Below are 16,142 nucleotides of genomic sequence, written 5' to 3'. Positions count from 1 at the left end.
CAACCGCTTGAATTCCAACACAAAGCTCGTTTAATAAGATTTATTGGTGATTTACCTTACAACTATTTTTTTAAGTGTTCAGACGTGCAACGATGGTTTTCAAAAAACATTTACTTTGCAATCTAAAATCCGGCTCCCGTTGTGGATTTACTTCACGCTTACTAAATGGAACCTGCTTTAATCAATTGTCAGTCAATGAAATTCAACGCTCATCCTCTGTTTCTAAACTAGATCTAACGCGACTAACATGTTCGTGCCTAAAAATTATCTGCTAATAAAAAATAAAAAAAACATAACGAAACGGAAACGGAAACGATAACGATAGCGAAAACTGCTTTCGTAAACAGTAACAATATAACTATAACAAATGTGTGAAACTACATTGAAAGTGAAGTGAAAGGTCGGACTCTCAAGTGCTTCCCGTCTTTCTGTACAACACCTTCTAAGTCATTTCATACAGGGATGTCGCCCTGTGAACCATAAAAAAATAACTTCAGGATGGCTAGCGAGACAACATACAACGTGATCTACCTGGGAAGGTTTTACTCCTGCAAAAAAATTAAAAGATGTCACTGATGTTTTGAGCGTTCGACTCTTCATGAATCAAGAAAGCATACTACCAGTGCACCATGGGTAGTTTTGGGGTTTTACATCTTGAAACAGGGAAAGGTCACTGGTAATAGGAGCGTTAGCCCCTTTAAACAAACCAATTGTAGCGCCAGCGTACCAAATATATTTTAGGACTTACACTATTAAAATATGGTAATTTCGCTGACGTTTTGAGCGTTAGCCCCGTGATGGATCAAGCAAGTAAACTGCCAGCATAAACTAGGGCTAGAGCTGTGTGATTTTAATGCCTGGTACACACTAGTGACATAACGACATGGGCGCGCACTCTGTTTAGCTCATGTCTTTATGTCGAACCATTTACACTGGAACATACGAACATAAGAGTGCGCGCGCCCATGTCGTTATGTCACTAGTTTGCACCAAGCATTATAGTTAACTTGTGCGATGCCCAGTCATTACTTATAGACTCCTTCCTGTTGCTGTATCTCTCATTGACACGGTTTTATGTGTGATTCCAAGTAATTACTTTCATAGTCTCCTGCCTGTTACTCTAGAAAAATCTCTCCCTGACTCGATTCAAGATCTTTTTGGCCAGACAATACGCGTCTCGACTTTGCTGTCTTGTGTACACATCGTGAGGGATTCTGGGAGAAACCATGCAGTCTGGGTAGCGCATGCGCATAGAGTTACCAACCAGGTCTTCAAGCTGCATGGCGAGGCTGCTGAGTGTGGAATCGTCTAAACAGCTGGCGATCATGTGTAGGTCGTGTATGCGAACGTTGGTCGCGTCCAATGAGAACTGGGCAGCCTTTAGAGCCTTTTCAGCAGCCTTAAGGTCAAGGAGAACACATTATAGCATCGTAGGGTTATTTCAAGCAAACGACTTTCAGTCTGTATTAATTTGAAGATCTACCCTTGCTTAACATAATTCCCGTGAAACTGATTTCAAAACTAAAAATTTAGTGAGTTATGACTCACTATATATTTGGCCATTTCGCCGTTTTCTCTGTATTTGAATCTACCGCCGGCTAGTTAATGAGGTAACGCGCCAGTGATTTCTGTCTTTTAATTTATGGCATACGGAAATGTCCAGCCATTCTGTCCGATGAATATGTCAAATCACTTCACATATAGAAGCTTTGTTAGTAAGAGACAAGAAGAGTCGTACGCTTAGAATTATAAGATCCCCTCCCTAATGAGCAATTTCCCTCATACCAAAATAAAAACACTGTATACAGTGATTTGAATAATCGATGTCTCGAGACATTAGAAAGGGCCGCTAAATAAAGGCACGACTGTTACTTTGTCACTGACCTGATGAGACTTAAAGCATCCCCATTCGTAGTACATGTTCAGAACACCCAGATCATTCGCAACCGCCGCGAGATCCGCCTCAGCTTGGCGAAACCATCGTCGCGATTCTGTGGGCTGAGGGTTCCTGCGCCCAGAGCTCCTCGGCACATAAGAGGAACGGTAACTAGACCATCCCCCGCTATACCCGCGACTAGTTCCATAGCTACTCCAGCTTTGTCCGTAACTGCGGGCTCGTCTACCCCACCTCTGAGAAAAGCCATGGAAATCAGAGAAGCCAGAAGAGTGAAAGACACTGGCTTTTCCGATCTCCAGCCTTTGAATCTCATTCTGAAGGTGCTGAAACACCTTAGTGCAGAACTCAACATCGTCCGGGTTCTTGTCTGGGTGCCACTTGAAGAAGAGTCGTTTGATGATCTTCCTGCGTGTTTCCAAGGGCAGTTTCCATGCCTCTTCGAGAACTCTTGTCACTTCGCCAAGGGCATCCTTAAGAACCCCAGTGTGCTTGGGAGGAGGTACTTCACTCTCACTAGCACGTTTGACAAGTTCCATGCCAGTGCCATCACGTTGTGCGTCTGGTGGTCGTCTGAACTTATACAGATCAATTCCATCTGCGATTACCTCCCGGTCGTCACCGATGTTGATCTTGTACTTCCGAGTTAGAAAGAGCGCATTGCTCTCCTCTCCTGGGATTTCCTCCACCACGATCGCGTAGATGTAAGTAGGAGGACCATCCTCATCCCGCAGGCTTGGGTCGTCCATCTCGTAGCCCACATACTCGCCTGCGTGGAAGTGATCAAAGGAGTTATCCAGGAGAAAATGATGATCCAGGTGAACATAGGAACCAGGCTCGGGCAGATACGACGTCTCCACACTGTTGTCCTCACGGATCTTATTCTTGTCCAGGTACAAGCTTATTTCCCAAGGAGGCATGCTAAGAAGTGGTGCTAGGTACACCAGATTTGTAAGAACCTTACCAGCAATTCTATTGACGACCTCAGCAATCTTTGGCTGAATTGATTGAATGTCTGTGTTGACGTAGAGTGTCACGATGTTATCGGTATTGCTGTGTTCATCGAAGCAGTCAACTTTGGACTCACTACCAGGAATTGCATGCTCTTTGTAGAAAAGCTGTGTGCGCAGTTCTGGACCACTGACAACTCGAAGACTAGCAAGCTTACTCTTGATGTCGCTCAGAATATCTGGCCTTGTTTCGTTTTTGTTCTCGTAGTCTTCGTGCTTGACGAGGCGGGCGAATCCTAGGCAGAATTCATCCGAATTGATAACCTGTCTGAGTTGTCTTGCTGCCACATTTGATTGGTCGTCGTCATCACATGCTTTACTATCATTATTAAGTAGCCTCTCTTCCACTATCTGAGTCATCATTTGAGGACGGACCTTCTCTGGTAGCTTACAGACAAGCGTGTCATCACTGGCGTTTTCCAGCCCGCAGTCTTTTAGCCTAATCAACAAAACCTCTTCAAATCCGTCGATTCTATCGCGAAAGTGCGGCGCATCATCACAAATAAGCTGGTGGGAGGGGACTAAATACACCCGGTCTTTTTCACTTTTTCTCGCACCTGGTAAGAACAGATGCTCCATTTCATCAGGGGTTCGTTTGCTCTGTGAAAGCAGATCAAATATCCCTTTGGTTGCCATTAGAGAGCTTCTCATCTCATTAGGATCCATGCATTTGTTGCCACACTTTTTATGGATCATGTCAAGGACTGATACATACTGCTGTACTGTTACAGTGCCAGTGGCACCGAGCCGCTTGAACAGTTCGTGGAACTTACCGAGCTCGAGCGGGATCTTGTACAGATACGGAGGGATCTCTATGGGGAATTGGACAACAATCTGGCGTGGAAGAACGACGCGCCTTCCGTTCGCGACGAGAATGCACTGTGCGTTTTTTAGGCGATCTACTGAAACATCGTCAGCGCAAGTCGATAGAAAATCATAAAGAGCTTCCATAACATCCTTTATCTTGCAAGGTTCCGTCAGATTCTTCGTATCCTCGTTGAGCGTCTTGGCAAAACGTTTGGAAATCGTCAAACAGTGTGCAACGACTACTTCCACAGGTGGCTTTTTGTAGATTCCAAGCATTTGTCCAATGCCCCATAAGGGCCAAGGCGGACATGCTTGCCGGGGTAGAATATTCGCACTCGTCCATGAGATTGTCTCGTGGTTGGGTAGGACTGACCCATTGAAGGGGATGTACGAGAGCTCACTATTCACGTTGCTTCCAAATGGAGGGCAGAGCCGAGACAGAGCCTCGCTGACCTTGTGTGGAGGGACGAACTTTGTGTTCTTGATATCTGCTAACAAGGGGCTAGTTGTTATGTCTTCTCGGTTGAAAAGATGTTTGATAAGAGTCAGCGACTTTTTGAAGGTGGCATCGGTTCTAGAACATTTGGCTTCATTTGCCACTTCTTCAGCAAATTCTACGAACTTCTGGTTGCTAACGATGTGGATAAGCCCGATCTTACACAAGAATGATAGCCAATAGTCAGAGTTAAACGGCGTTGGAGGAAATAACCCTGCCTTGCTTTCAAGCATAATTTTGAAAACATCGTTGCGTGGATCGTAGAAGGAAGAGGCGGGCTTCAGCTGGCCATGTACAACGCCAGGGAGAAACTTAAGGCTGCTCAATGAAGAAATGAGTCTATTTCTGTCTGGCGTGCCGTCCTGCTGCAGCTGAAGTGTACTAAGTTTTCCGTTCAGAAATTGCAAATGGTCAATGTGAGCTTGCTGTGTCATATCTTGGAAACGAGGCAAAATAACTTCACAATATATATCCACGGAATTCTTGCACAGGCAATCCAGGAATTGATACAAAGCCTCAAGGCTTTGGTCCTCTTTCAAAAACACTAGCCCACTTCTTTCCCAGATGTTTAATCCAGCCTTGGGTATTTCAGATGGTAGAACATATACTTTCTTTTCAGCGATACTGGTGTGTTTGTCATTCACTGTTTCGTGAAATGGTAGTGTCTTCAAACTGTAAGAGTCGTCAGGCGAAAGTGATTTCACGTTGCCGTTGAAGTATGTGAGCACCTCTTTGCAATCCTTCGAGGTGATGGTAGAAGGGAGTTCGACTTTATTTAGCTTGTGGGAAAGCGCTGAGAGGATCAGTCTTGGATTGTCAACATTGGCGACAAGCAGGCGAGCCAAGGAGTCAGCATTGCTTTCAAATATGCTGCTTGTGTTGCTGGGTGATACTATAACCCGCGTGTTGATCTCTGGAAGTGCCAGCTTTCGTAGTACGCCACAAATAGAATCGAAACGGAAAGGCACAACTTGAGATGGAAGCGACACAACAAGTTTTGACATAGAAAAAGGTGCCAACAGTTGCCGATGACGTGTTCCACTTGAAGCCAGCGACGAGCACTCGGTCTCTTCGACAGGTAATAGACACCAATTTTGAAGAGGAGCTACTACATTTTGAGCTATTCTCGATTTGTACTCCAATGTTACCTCATTATGGTTCTGCTTGACACAGTTCTTTACCGCATCTTTTATCTCACTTTTCATGAGCTTCCAGACGTCGAACAGCCATCCCCTCGAGGGCAGGTCATTCTTGTTGTCTGAAATAGGATCCCATTCGATAAATTCATCGCTAACATTGTACTTCCGTTCGAGGTTGTTAGGTAGTAGCTTTGCAAAAGCGGCAATATCGAACCGCTTGAAGACATTTGATTTAGACAGGGCCTCATAAAAGACAATGTTGAAGAGGTTACGGTGCACAAAGAGTGAGGCATTTCTTGGGGTAAGGGTGTGGTGTGTCGTTAGAAAGACCGGGTTTTCCTCGTCAAACATTCTCAGCATTCCATCTTGTGTTAGCAACAAGGGCAGCCCGTGAAGACTTTTAAGAAACTTATCGGAATGTTTGCAGTACGCCAACACAAGTAACAGGTTTTCCACGTTCTTTATCCCAGTGTCTTTTAGACATTGGGGAAGGCACTCGATGTTGCTGCCTGTGTGGTAAAAGGAGAGGACGTCTTCTGGATTAACGCATGCTACATCTACATCTGATTTTTTGAAGTTGTTGAAAATGTTATGTGGAGCCTCGGCTAGGTTCAGGCCGCTGCGCAGAAGCGTGTCGGTTAAAAGAACAGCTTCCCTATCGGAATACAACGAGGTACGATAACTGGTAAAGCTAACACTATTTGCAGGCATCAGCTTTCTTGAACTGTTCGGCTGTCACGGTACTTAAATCATTGAAAAACAGCTCACGACCACCCTCTTCTTTTGAGGCAAACCACTCGATCTTCACACGTGAAGCTTGTTCATCCTTTTCCTTCTTTTCACTCGCAGACTCATCTTCCACTGGGCGATGGACAGGCAGAAGGGGGACTTCCTTGTCTCCAATGTAGCGGTACACTTCCTTCGCTAGTTCGTCCCAATATTGTTTCCTATTGTGTAGATTCGGGAACAATTGCAAGTACTGTTCCGTTTGCTGGAGCGCTTCATTCCTTCCAATAACAGCGTCAGTGTCTTGGATTCTTAGGTGTTGCCTCATCTCACTTAAGAGGGTCACATAACAAGGCGCCACCACGGACTTGAGAAGCATTGTATTCCACGCGCGCCGGTGATCTCCTGTACTTTCTTAGCGCCATAGGTTGCGTCTTGCCTCGTGATCAAGGGCAAAATGGCCATTAACGTGGACAGGAAGGCCAGTTGTGAAAGGTAATGGAAGGAAGCAGAATGCGTTCTTGACAATAGTCGAAGGGGAGTCCAGAAAGGTAGCAACCCCTCCTCGTGGTAGCAGACCGAGTTCCTGTTTCTTCACAGCAGAGTTAACACAAAACGGCACCTCGGCATCACGTTCAAATCCACATCGCTGAACAACGAGAAATCTCTGTTTCTTGCCTTGGTTATCTTCAAGGCTTACCACGTAGGAGACTTCTCTCTTTTCAACGTCCTCCAAAGAAACACTCCCTTGCGGAGACTTCTCGAAGTTTCGTTGTTTCGTTAACGTAGCCAGCATTGTATTATTCTAGATTTTTTTCGTCTTCAGGTGACAAGGTCGCCGTGACTTTGTACTCGTCGAATGGCTGTCCAGAAACTTCACTTATTTCGCAGAGAGAGATTTCCCTAACGTTGTTGACGAATAGCAAGGAGTGGAACATTTCTGCCTTGAACGTCTGCGCCAGTTTGTTGAGTTGATCGATATCAAATGGCTTGTTGCTTATCTTAGAATTGGAAGCCATGTGAACATCACGCAAAGGGAATCGGAACATTGTTGCATTCTCTACGGGAAAGTGCTCGCTTAGATAACAGACCTCGCAAGCTTGGTGACGTCACGAGAAATGGCGGAAAAAGCGAGAAGGACTTGTGCGAGGTGATCAAGTGGTCTGAAGACAAGGGCAAGATAACTGACAAGTAGGTGAAACTGTTGTCTTCCACATGACAGCTAGGTCATTGACTTTGGATGTAACCTCACCATGAAAACTGTCGCATCTTTTTTATCGAACCGTGAAAACTATGTTTTTCATCAGTATGTAGAGAGCGAGGGCAAGGCGACCAAGGGCTCTGAGGAAGGGACTGGGTGCTCTGGGGGAATGAGTAAGAAGCAAGAAAAACTCACAACAAAGCAAGAGGAGTCACTGAAGCGTCAAAAGCACCGAGAATTAGCGGAAGAAGTTGATCGTGAACAAAAGAGGGTGGAGCGTGAGCTACAGGACACCGAACGAGTGGCTCTAATCGAGCATTATCTAGATGACATTTATACAAAATACAGCGTGAAGGCAACCACCCTTCAGCTCAACAAGACCCCGGATAATACGCACGCGCAGAAGAACTACACAAAGACTTGCAGGGGTAAACTTTACTCGTGGCTACCAATGAAACGACCACGTGTCAAGACAGGCAACCTGGCGAGTGGGATTGTCACAAAGCCCGCTTCGATTTTACAGAGCAGTCATGGAAAAGGGTTGATTGACAAAAGGATTACCTTTAAAGAGCAATTAAATGGCAAGAACGCCAACCCGATTATCCGGTACTTTAACGACTGGAGCAAAACGGCGTTCATCAACTACGTGAACAGCGAGGGGGAGTTCCAGGTGGACGAGACCGACCACGATTCATCCCTGCAGGTACGGTAAAAAGGCGTGGCACCAGGGCCAGGCTGGGGGCTAAGGGCAACCTTTCAATAGGTATGGCTAAGGGTAGAAGTACCTTGGTAGGGGTGCGGCCAGGCGGGATGCGAGAGCTAGAGGTCGCCCTGGACTAATCTCTACATGTACGTGCTAGACGTCTAGCTCAAGAAGAGGGGTATGCGGGGGTCTACCATTAATAGGCGACTTGCTTAAGAAATCACACGACGTTTTGGCAAAACGCGCGCGCTCAGACTTTTTGTGGCAAAATAAAAACAACAAATAATTTATCTAGCACTTACAAATCAGCCAGAAAGTTTCTTTGTCAGAAAGGGCTGATTTTTATTGAAATAATTTAGATTTCCTCCGCACTCTGGCGTGACGGCCGCTGCGTGCTTTCTCAGTGCAAGTATCCCATTATCCTTACTCGTTCACTACTAGACCTAACTCCAAACGCATGGCCTTGTTTCCCAGTTACAGCTCAAAGACGCACGTTATTGGCTACAGAGACACATGAATGGAGTTGTGGCAAAGTCATCCACCAAAAATGTCGATTCGCAGACTATGAGACAAGCATGAAACAATGAGCAGTTACTTAAAATTTGACTGTACACCATGTAATTAAAATAAACTAAAATAAATTAAAATAATTCGTGGTATTTCGTCAACCGCTTGAATTCCAACACAAAGCTCGTTTAATAAGATTTATTGGTGATTTACCTTACAACTATTTTTTTAAGTGTTCAGACGTACTATATGATGGTTTTCAAAAAACATTTACTTTGCAATCTAAAATCCGGCTCCCGTTGTGGATTTACTTCACGCTTACTAAATGGAACCTACTTTAATCAATTGTCAGTCAATGAAATTCAACGCTCATCCTCTGTTTCTAAACTAGATCTAACGCGACTAACTAATGTTCGTGCCTTAAAATTATCTGCTAATAAAAAATAAAAAAACATAACGAAATGGAAACGGAAACTATAACGATAGCGAAAACTGCTTTCGTAAACAGTAACAATATAACTATAACAAATGTGTGAAACTACATTGAAAGTGAAGTGAAAGGTCGGACTCTCAAGTGCTTCCCGTCTTTCTGTACAACACTTTCCAAGTCATTTCATACAGGGATGTCGCCCTGTGAACCATAAAAAATAACTTTAGGATGGCTAGCGAGACAACATACAACGTGATCTACCTGGGAAGGTTTTACTCCTGCATAAAATTAAAAGATGTCACTGATGTTTTGAGCGTTCGACTCTTCATGAATCAAGAAAGCATACTACCAGTGCACCATGGGTAGTTTTGGGGTTTTACATCTTGAAACAGGGAAAGGTCACTGATAATAGGAGCGTTAGCCCCTTTGATCAAACCAATTGTAGCGCCAGCGTACCAAATATATTTTAGGACTTACACTATTAAAATATGGTAATTTCGCTTACGTTTTGAGCGTTAGCCCCGTGATGGATCATGCAAGTAAACTGCCAGCATAAACTAGGGCTAGAGCTGTGTGATTTTAATGCCTGGTGCACACTAGTGACATAACGACATAACGACATGGGCGCGCACTCTGTTTAGCTCATGTCTTTATGTACATACGAACATAAGAGTGCGCGCGCCCATGTCGTTATGTCACTAGTTTGCACCAAGCATTATAGTTAACTTGTGCGATGCCCAGTCATTACTTATAGACTCCTTCCTGTTGCTGTATCTCTCATTGACACAATTTTATGTGTGATTCCAAGTCATTACTTAAATAGTCTCCTACCTGTTACTCTAGAAAAATCTCTCCCTGACTCGATTCAAGATCTCTTTGGCCAGACAATACGCCTCTTGACTTTGCTTTCTTGTGTACACATCGTGAGGGATTCTGGGAGAAACCATGCAGTCTGGGTAGCGCATGCGCATAGAGTTACCAACCAGGCCTTCAAGCTGCACGGCGAGGCTGCTGAGTGTGGAATCGTCTAAACAGCTGGCGATCATGTGTAGGTCGTGTATGCGAACGTTGGTCGCGTCCAATGAGAACTGGGCAGCCTTTAGTGCCTTTTCAGCAGCCTTAAGGTCAAGGAGAACACATTATAGCATCGTAGGGTTATTTCAAGCAAACGACTTTCAGTCTGTATTAATTTGAAGATCTACTCTTGCTTAACATAATTCCCGTGAAACTGATTTCAAAACTAAAAATTTAGTGAGTTATGACTCACTAAATTTCGCCATTTCGCCGTTTTCTCTGTATTTGAATCTACCGCCGGCTAGTTAATGAGGTAACGCGCCAGTGATTTCTGTCTTTTAATTTATGGCATACGGAAATGTCCAGCCATTCTGTCCGATGAATATGTCAAATCACTTCACATATAGAAGCTTTGTTTGTAAGAGACAAGAAGAGTCGTACGCTTAGAATTATCATAAGATCCCCTCCCTAATGACCATTTTCACTCATACCAAAATAAAAACACTGTATACAGTGATTTGAATAATCGATGTCTCGAGACATTAGAAAGGGCCGCTAAATAAAGGCACGGCTGTTACTTTGTCACTGACCTGATGAGACTTGAAGCATCCCCATTCGTAGTACATGTTCAGAACACCCAGATCATTCGCAACCGCCGCGAGATCCGCCTCAGCTTGGCGAAACCATCGTCGCGATTCTGTGGGCTGAGGGTTCCTGCGTCCAGAGCTCCTCGGCACATAAGAGGAACGGTAACTAGACCATCCCCCGCTATACCCGCGACTAGTTCCATAGCTACTCCAGCTTTGTCCGTAACTGCGGGCTCGTCTACCCCACCTCTGAGAAAAGCCATGGAAATCAGAGAAGCCAGAAGAGTGAAAGACACTGGCTTTTCCGATCTCCAGCCTTTGAATCTCATTCTGAAGGTGCTGAAACACCTTAGTGCAGAACTCAACATCGTCCGGGTTCTTGTCTGGGTGCCACTTGAGGAAGAGTCGTTTGATGATCTTCCTGCGTGTTTCCAAGGGCAGTTTCCATGCCTCTTCGAGAACTCTTGTCACTTCGTCAAGGGCATCCTTAAGAACCCCAGTGTGCTTGGGAGGAGGTACTTCACTCTCACTAGCGCGTTTGACAAGTTCCATGCCAGTGCCATCACGTTGTGCGTCTGGTGGTCGTCTGAACTTATACAGATCAATTCCATCTGCGATTACCTCCCGGTCGTCACCGATGTTGATCTTGTACTTCCGAGTTAGAAAGAGCGCAGTGCTCTCCTCTCCTGGGATTTCCTCCACCACGATCGCGTAGATGTAAGTAGGAGGACCATCCTCATCCCGCAGGCTTGGGTCGTCCATCTCGTAGCCCACATACTCGCCTGCGTGGAAGTGATCAAAGGAGTTATCCAGGAGAAAATGATGATCCAGGTGAACATAGGAACCAGGCTCGGGCAGATGCGACGTCTCCACACTGTTGTCCTCACGGATCTTATTCTTGTCCAGGTACAAGCTAATTCCCCAAGGAGGCATGCTAAGAAGTGGTGCTAGGTACACCAGATTTGTAAGAACCTTACCAGCAATTCTATTGACGACCTCAGCAATCTTTGGCTGAATTGATTGAATGTCTGTGTTGACGTAGAGTGTCACGATGTTATCGGTATTGCTGTGTTCATCGAAGCAATCAACTTTGGACTCACTACCAGGAATTGCATGCTCTTTGTAGAAAAGCTGTGTGCGCAGTTCTGGACCACTGACAACTCGAAGACTAGCAAGCTTACTCTTGATGTCGCTCAGAATATCTGGCCTTGTTTCTTTTTTGTTCTCGTAGTCTTCGTGCTTGACGAGGCGGGCGAATCCTAGGCAGAATTCATCCGAATTGATAACCTGTCTGAGTTGTCTTGCTGCCACATTTGATTGGTCGTCGTCATCACATTCTTTACTATCATTATTAAGTAGCCTCTCTTCCACTACCTGAGTCATCATTTGAGGACGGACCTTCTCTGGTAGCTTACAGACAAGCGTGTCATCACTGGCGTTTTCCAGCCAGCAGTCTTTTAGCCTAATCAACAAAACCTCTTCAAATCCGTCGATTCTATCGCGAAAGTGCGGCGCATCATCACAAATAAGCTGGTGGGAGGGGACTAAATACACCCGGTCTTTTTCACTTTTTCTCGCACCTGGTAAGAACAGATGCTCCATTTTATCAGGGGTTCGTTTGCTCTGTGAAAGCAGATCAAATATCCCTTTGGTTGCCATTAGAGAGCTTCTCATCTCATTAGGATCCATGCATTTGTTGCCACACTTTTTATGGATCATGTCAAGCACTGATACATACTGCTGCACTGTTACAGTGCCAGTGGCACCGAGCCGCTTGAACAGTTCGTGGAACTTACCGAGCTCGAGCGGGATCTTGTACAGATACGGAGGGATCTCTATGGAGGATTGGACAACAATCTGGCGTGGAAGAACGACGCGCCTTCCGTTCGCGACGAGAATGCACTGTGCGTTTTTTAGGCGATCTACTGAAACATCGTCAGCGCAAGTCGATAGAAAATCATAAAGATCTTCCATAACATCCTTTATCTTGCAAGGTTCCGTCAGATTCTTCGTATCCTCGTTGAGCGTCTTGGCAAAACGTTTGGAAATCGTCAAACAGTGTGCAACGACTACTTCCACAGGTGGCTTTTTGTAGATTCCAAGCATTTGTCCAATGCCCCATAAGGGCCAAGGCGGACATGCTTGCCGGGGTAGAATATTCGCACTCGTCCATGAGATTGTCTCGTGGTTGGGTAGGACTGACCCATTGAAGGGGATGTACGAGAGCTCACTATTCACGTTGCTTCCAAATGGAGGGCAGAGCCGAGACAGAGCCTCGCTGACCTTGTGTGGAGGGACGAACTTTGTGTTCTTGATATCTGCTAACAAGGGGCTAGTTATGTCTTCTCGGTTGAAAAGATGCTCGATAAGAGTCAGCGACTTCTCGAAGGTGGCATCGGTTCTAGAACATTTGGCTTCATTTGCCACTTCTTCAGCAAATTCTACGAATTTCTGGTTGCTAACGATGTGGATAAGCCCGATCTTACACAAGAATGATAGCCAATAGTCAGAGTTAAACGGCGTTGGAGGAAATGACCCTGCCTTGCTTTCAAGCATAATTTCGAAAACAGCGTTGCGTGGATCGTAGAAGGAAGAGGCGGGCTTCAGCTGGCCATGTACAACGCCAGGGAGAAACTTAAGGCTGCTCAATGAAGAAATGAGTCTATTTTTGTCTGGCGTGCCGCCCTGCTGCAGCTGAAGTGTACCAAGTTTTCCGTTCAGAAATTGCAAATGGTCAATGTGAGCTTGCTGTGTCATATCTTGGAAACGAGGCAAAATAACTTCACAATATATATCCACGGAATTCTTGCACAGGCAATCCAGGAATTGATACAAAGCCTCAAGGCTTTGGTCCTCTTTCAAAAACACTAGCCCACTTCTTTCCCAGATGTTTAATCCAGCCTTGGGTATTTCAGATGGTAGAACATATACTTTCTTTTCAGCGATACTGGTGTGTTCGCCATTCACTGTTTCGTGAAATGGTAGTGTCTCCAAACAATAAGAGTCGTCAGGCGAAAGTGATTTCACGTTGCCGTTGAAGTATGTGAGCACATCTTTGCAATCCTTCGAGGTGATGGTAGAAGGGAGTTCAACTTTATTTAGCTTGTGGGAAAGCGCTGAGAGGATCAGTCTTGGATTGTCAACATTGGCGACAAGCAGGCGAGCCAGGGAGTCAGCATTGTCATCAAATATGCTGATTGTGTTGCTGGGTGATACTATAACCCGCGTGTTGATCTCTGGAAGTGCCAGCTTTCGTAGTACGCCACAAATAGAATCGAAATGGAAAGGCACAACTTGAGATGGAAGCGACACAACAAGTTTTGACATGTAAAAAGGTGCCAACAGTTGCCGATGACGTGTTCCACTTGAAGCCAGCGACGAGCATTCGGTCTCTTCGACAGGTAATAGACACCAATTTTGAAGAGGAGCTACTACATTTTGAGCTATTCTTGATTTGTACTCCAATGTTACCTCATTATGGTTCTGCTTGACACAGTTCTTTATCGCATCTTTTATCTCACTTTTCATGAGCTTCCAGACGTCGAACAGCCATCCCCTCGAGGGCAGGTCATTCTTGTTGTCTGAAATAGGATCCCATTCGATAAAATCATCGCTACAATTGTACTTCCGTTCGAGGTTGTTAGGTAGTAGCTTTGCAAAAGCGGCAACATCGAACCGCTTGAAGACATTTGATTTAGACAGGGCCTCATAAAAGACAATGTTGAAGAGGTTACGGTGCACAAAGAGTGAGGCATTTCTTGGGGTAAGGGTGTGGTGTGTCGTTAGAAAGACCGGGTTTTCCTCGTCAAACATTCTCAGCATTCCATCTTGTGTTAGCAACAAGGGCAGCCCGTGAAGACTTTTAAGAAACTTATCGGAATGTTTGCAGTACGCCAACACAAGTAACAGGTTTTCCACGTTCTTTATCCCAGTGTCTTCTAGACATTGGGGAAGGCACTCGATGTTGCTGCCTGTGTGGTAAAAGGAGAGGACGTCTTCTGGATTAACGCATGCTACATCTACATCTGATTTTTTGGTTGAAAAGGTTAAGTGGAGCCTCTGCAAGGTTCAGGCCGCTGCGCAGAAGCGTGTCGGTTAAGAGAACAGCTTCCCGATCGGAATACAACGAGGTACGATGACTGGTAAAGCTAACACTATTTGCAGGTTTCTTTGTGGAGGCATCATCTTTCTTGAACTGTTCGGCTGTCACGGTACTTAAATCATTGAAAAACAGCTCACGACCACCCTCTTCTTTTGAGGCAAACCACTCGATCTTCACACGTGAAGCTTGTTCATCCTTTTCCTTCTTTTCACTAGCAGACTCATCTTCCACTGGGCGATGGACAGGCAGGAGGGGGACTTCCTTGTTTCTAATGTAGCGGTACACTTCCTTCGCTAGTTCGTCCCAATATTGTTCCCTATTGTGTAGATTCGGGAACAATTGCAAGTACTGTTTCGTTTGCTGGAGCGCTTCATTCCTTCCAATAACAGCGTCAGTGTCTTGGATTCCTAGGTGTTGCCTCATCTCACTCAAGAGGGTCACATAACACGGCGCCACCACGGACTTGAGAAGCATTGTATTCCACGCGCCCCGGTGATCTCCTTCACTTTCTGAGCGCCATAGGTTGCGTCTTGCCTCGTGATCAAGGGCAAAATGGCCATTAACGTGGACAGGAAGGCCAGTTGTGAAAGGTAATGGAAGGAAGCAGAATGCTTTCTTGTCAGCAGCCGAAGGGGAGTCCAGCAAGGTAGCAACCCCTCCTCGTGGTAACAGACCGAGTTCCTGTTTCTTCACAGCAGAGTTAACACAAAACGGCACCTCGGCATCACGTTCAAATCCACATCGCTGAACAACGAGAAATCTCTCTTTCTTGCCTTGGTTATCTTCAAGGCTTACCACGTAGGAGACTTTTCTCTTTTCAACGTCCTCCAAAGAAACACTTCCCTTGCGGAGAATTCTAGAAGTTTCTTTAACGTAGCCTGCAAATTCTTCTAGCCTTTTTTCGTCTTCAGGTGACAAGGTCGCCGTGACTTTGTACTCGTCGAATGGCTGTCCAGAAACTTCACTTATTTCGCAGAGAGAGATTTCCCTAACGTTGTTGACAAATAGCAAGGAGTGTAACATTTCTGCCTTGAACGTCTGCACCAGTTTGTTGAGTTGATCGATATCAAATGGCTTGTTGCTTATCTTAGAATTGGAATCCATGTGAACATCACGCAAAGGGAATCGGAACATTGTTGCATTCTCTACGGGAAAGTGCTCGCCTAGATAACAGACCTCGCAAGCTTGGTGACGTCACGAGAAATGGCGGAAAAAGCGAGAAGGACTTGTGCGGGGTGATCAAGTGGTCTGAAGACAAGGGCAAGATAACTGACAAGTAGGTGAAACTGTTGTCTTCCACATGACAGCTAGGTCATTGACTTTGGATGTAACCTCACCATGAAAACTGTCGCTTTTTTTTATCGAACCGTGAAAACTATGTTTTTCATCAGTATGTAGAGAGCGAGGGCAAGGCGACCAAGGGCTCTGAGGAAGGGACTGGGTGCTCTGGGGGAATGAGTAAGAAGCAAGAAAAACTCACAACAAAGCAAGAGGAGTCACTGAAGCGTCAAAAGCACCGAGAATTA

At 45.3% G+C, this 16,142-nt stretch overlaps 1 protein-coding gene across 1 annotated transcript in view; it reads right to left on the bottom strand.

The window, feature by feature from the left end:
* Positions 1–25: 25 nt before the first annotated feature.
* LOC5504026 (sacsin) overlaps positions 26–16,142 on the bottom strand; it is a 47,382-nt gene continuing 31,265 nt past the window's right edge. The window contains exons 10-17 of the mRNA XM_048726181.1: positions 14,649–15,702; positions 10,518–14,539; positions 9,759–10,031; positions 6,925–7,073; positions 6,155–6,404; positions 1,885–6,078; positions 1,113–1,399; positions 26–470 (exon numbers count right to left, since the gene is read on the bottom strand). Of these exons, the coding sequence (XP_048582138.1) occupies positions 1,121–1,399; positions 1,885–6,078; positions 6,155–6,404; positions 6,925–7,073; positions 9,759–10,031; positions 10,518–14,539; positions 14,649–15,702 (10,221 nt within the window). The 3' untranslated portion in view covers positions 26–470; positions 1,113–1,120. The remainder of the gene's footprint in view (positions 471–1,112; positions 1,400–1,884; positions 6,079–6,154; positions 6,405–6,924; positions 7,074–9,758; positions 10,032–10,517; positions 14,540–14,648; positions 15,703–16,142) is intronic.

The sequence above is a fragment of the Nematostella vectensis genome, chromosome 4 (assembly GCF_932526225.1).
Source record: "Nematostella vectensis chromosome 4, jaNemVect1.1, whole genome shotgun sequence".
NCBI lineage: Eukaryota > Metazoa > Cnidaria > Anthozoa > Actiniaria > Edwardsiidae > Nematostella > Nematostella vectensis.
The sequence above is the reverse complement of the archived record's forward strand: the minus strand, read 5'-3'. Positions and strand labels throughout refer to the sequence as shown.